At 63.4% G+C, this 1,795-nt stretch overlaps 1 protein-coding gene across 1 annotated transcript; it reads left to right on the top strand.

Annotated features, from left to right (window-relative positions):
- Window positions 1-335: 335 nt before the first annotated feature.
- On the top strand, window positions 336-1,571 carry LOC308121233 (forkhead box protein G1-like; the record flags this gene model as incomplete). Its single annotated transcript, XM_080482376.1, is given in 3 exon segments — window positions 336-578; window positions 580-624; window positions 627-1,571. Coding segments are annotated over 3 exon segments (1,233 nt in total).
- Window positions 1,572-1,795: the final 224 nt, after the last annotated feature.

Raw genomic sequence — 1,795 nt, 5'->3', positions numbered from 1 at the left:
TGTTGACAAAATCAGCAAGTTGGAGAAGCTCCTCCTCTGCTGATGTCGGAACCTCCTTAATTACTAATTTCTCCACATCCAAGCCACGCTCTCTCTCTCTCTCTCTCTCTCTCTCTCTCTCTCTCTCTCTCTCTCTCTCTCTCTCTCTCTCTCTCTCTCTCCGTCTCTTTTCTCTCTCCACTCCTCCATCCATGCATCTTTCATCCTGACCCTCCTTTCTCTCTCTCTCTCTCTCTCCTCTCGGTCTCTTCCAGCCGGATTACGGAGGCGCACGAGCTCGGAGTTGTTTGTTGTTATTTTTGTTATTATTTATTCCACCGGAGCCGCCACCGGGCATGGAGGACGTCAAGGACCCGCCGACCGTGCACCGGTCCTCCTCCTTCAGCATCAAGAGCCTCCTGCTGCCCTCCAGGTGCGAGCGCCCGGACTCCGCCGCCGCGGCGGCGCTGCTCGGTGTCCCCGGGACGCTGTCGCCCTCCCCGGGCTCTGACTCGGAGAAGTCCCCGGACCCGCCGGAGGTGGACTCCACGGCGGCGGCGCTGGACCCGGAGAAGCCGGGGGACGAGGGGGAGGAGGACGGAGGAGGAGGAGGAGGAGGAGGAGGAGGAGGCGGCGGAGGGGACGGCGCCAAGGCGACACCGGAGCAGAACAGTACCGGGAGTAACGGAGGGAAGAACGGGAAGTACGACAAACCCCCGTTCAGCTACAACGCTCTGATCATGATGGCCATCCGGCAGAGCCCCGAGAAGCGGCTGACGCTCAACGGAATCTACGAGTTCATCATGAAAAACTTCCCGTACTACCGGGAGCACAAGCAGGGCTGGCAGAACTCCATCCGCCACAACCTCAGCCTCAATAAGTGCTTCGTCAAGGTGCCGCGCCACTACGACGACCCGGGCAAGGGCAACTACTGGATGCTGGACCCGAGCAGCGACGACGTCTTTATCGGCGGCACCACCGGGAAGCTGCGGCGGCGCTCCGCCACGTCCCGGGGGAAGCTGGCCATGAAGCGCGGGCTGCGCTTCGCGCCGCTCGGCCTCGGGATGAACGAGCGGCCGAACAACCCGCTGTACTGGCAGATCTCCCCGTTCCTGTCGCTGCACCACCACCACCACCACCACCCGCACTACAACGGCTCGTCGGCCGGCTTCCTCAACCAGGCGGGCGGCTACGGCTCGCTGCTGCCCGCCGTGGAGCAGCTGAGTAACGGGGAGCTGGGCCGCTCGCTGCTGGGCGGCTCGGCCGCGGGCGCGCTCGGGCTCACGAACACTTACGGGATGAGCACGTCGCCCGTCGGGCTGCTGTCCGGGCAGAGCGCCGGCTATTTTGTCTCAGGGACCCAGCACGCTGCCGGAGCACCGGGGCCGCCCGGAGGAGGCCCACCGCAGCCTCCCCCGCCGCCGCCGCACCTCCAGCAGGGCGCAGCGGGGTTCGGCGGCTCCCCGCAGGCGCTGCTGTCGGACTCCCTCAGAAACAGCTCGCTCCCGGCCTTCTCCCCGGGCGTGTCCGCGGGCTTCCCCGGGGTGCTGTCCCACCAAAAGAGGGTGACCCCCAGCGCCTTCCTAAACTGACCCCGGGCGCACCGGGACCGGGACGCACAGAGACTAGGGCGCACCGGGACGCACCGGGACGCACCGGGACGCACAGAAACGTCCCGTTAAGGGCAAATAAAATCCCGGTAAATATAAAAAAAAATTTAGCAAAAACAGAAAGTTTTCTTTTGGCTTGAGGCTTTTTTTCTCCGGATTTCTCTGAAAAGGGACAAACTTTTGTTACCCGCCGGTTGTACAGCTGT

Source organism: Lipophrys pholis (genome assembly GCF_963383615.2).
Source record: "Lipophrys pholis genome assembly, chromosome: 15".
NCBI lineage: Eukaryota > Metazoa > Chordata > Actinopteri > Blenniiformes > Blenniidae > Lipophrys > Lipophrys pholis.
This window is presented reverse-complemented; position numbering and strand designations above follow the sequence as displayed.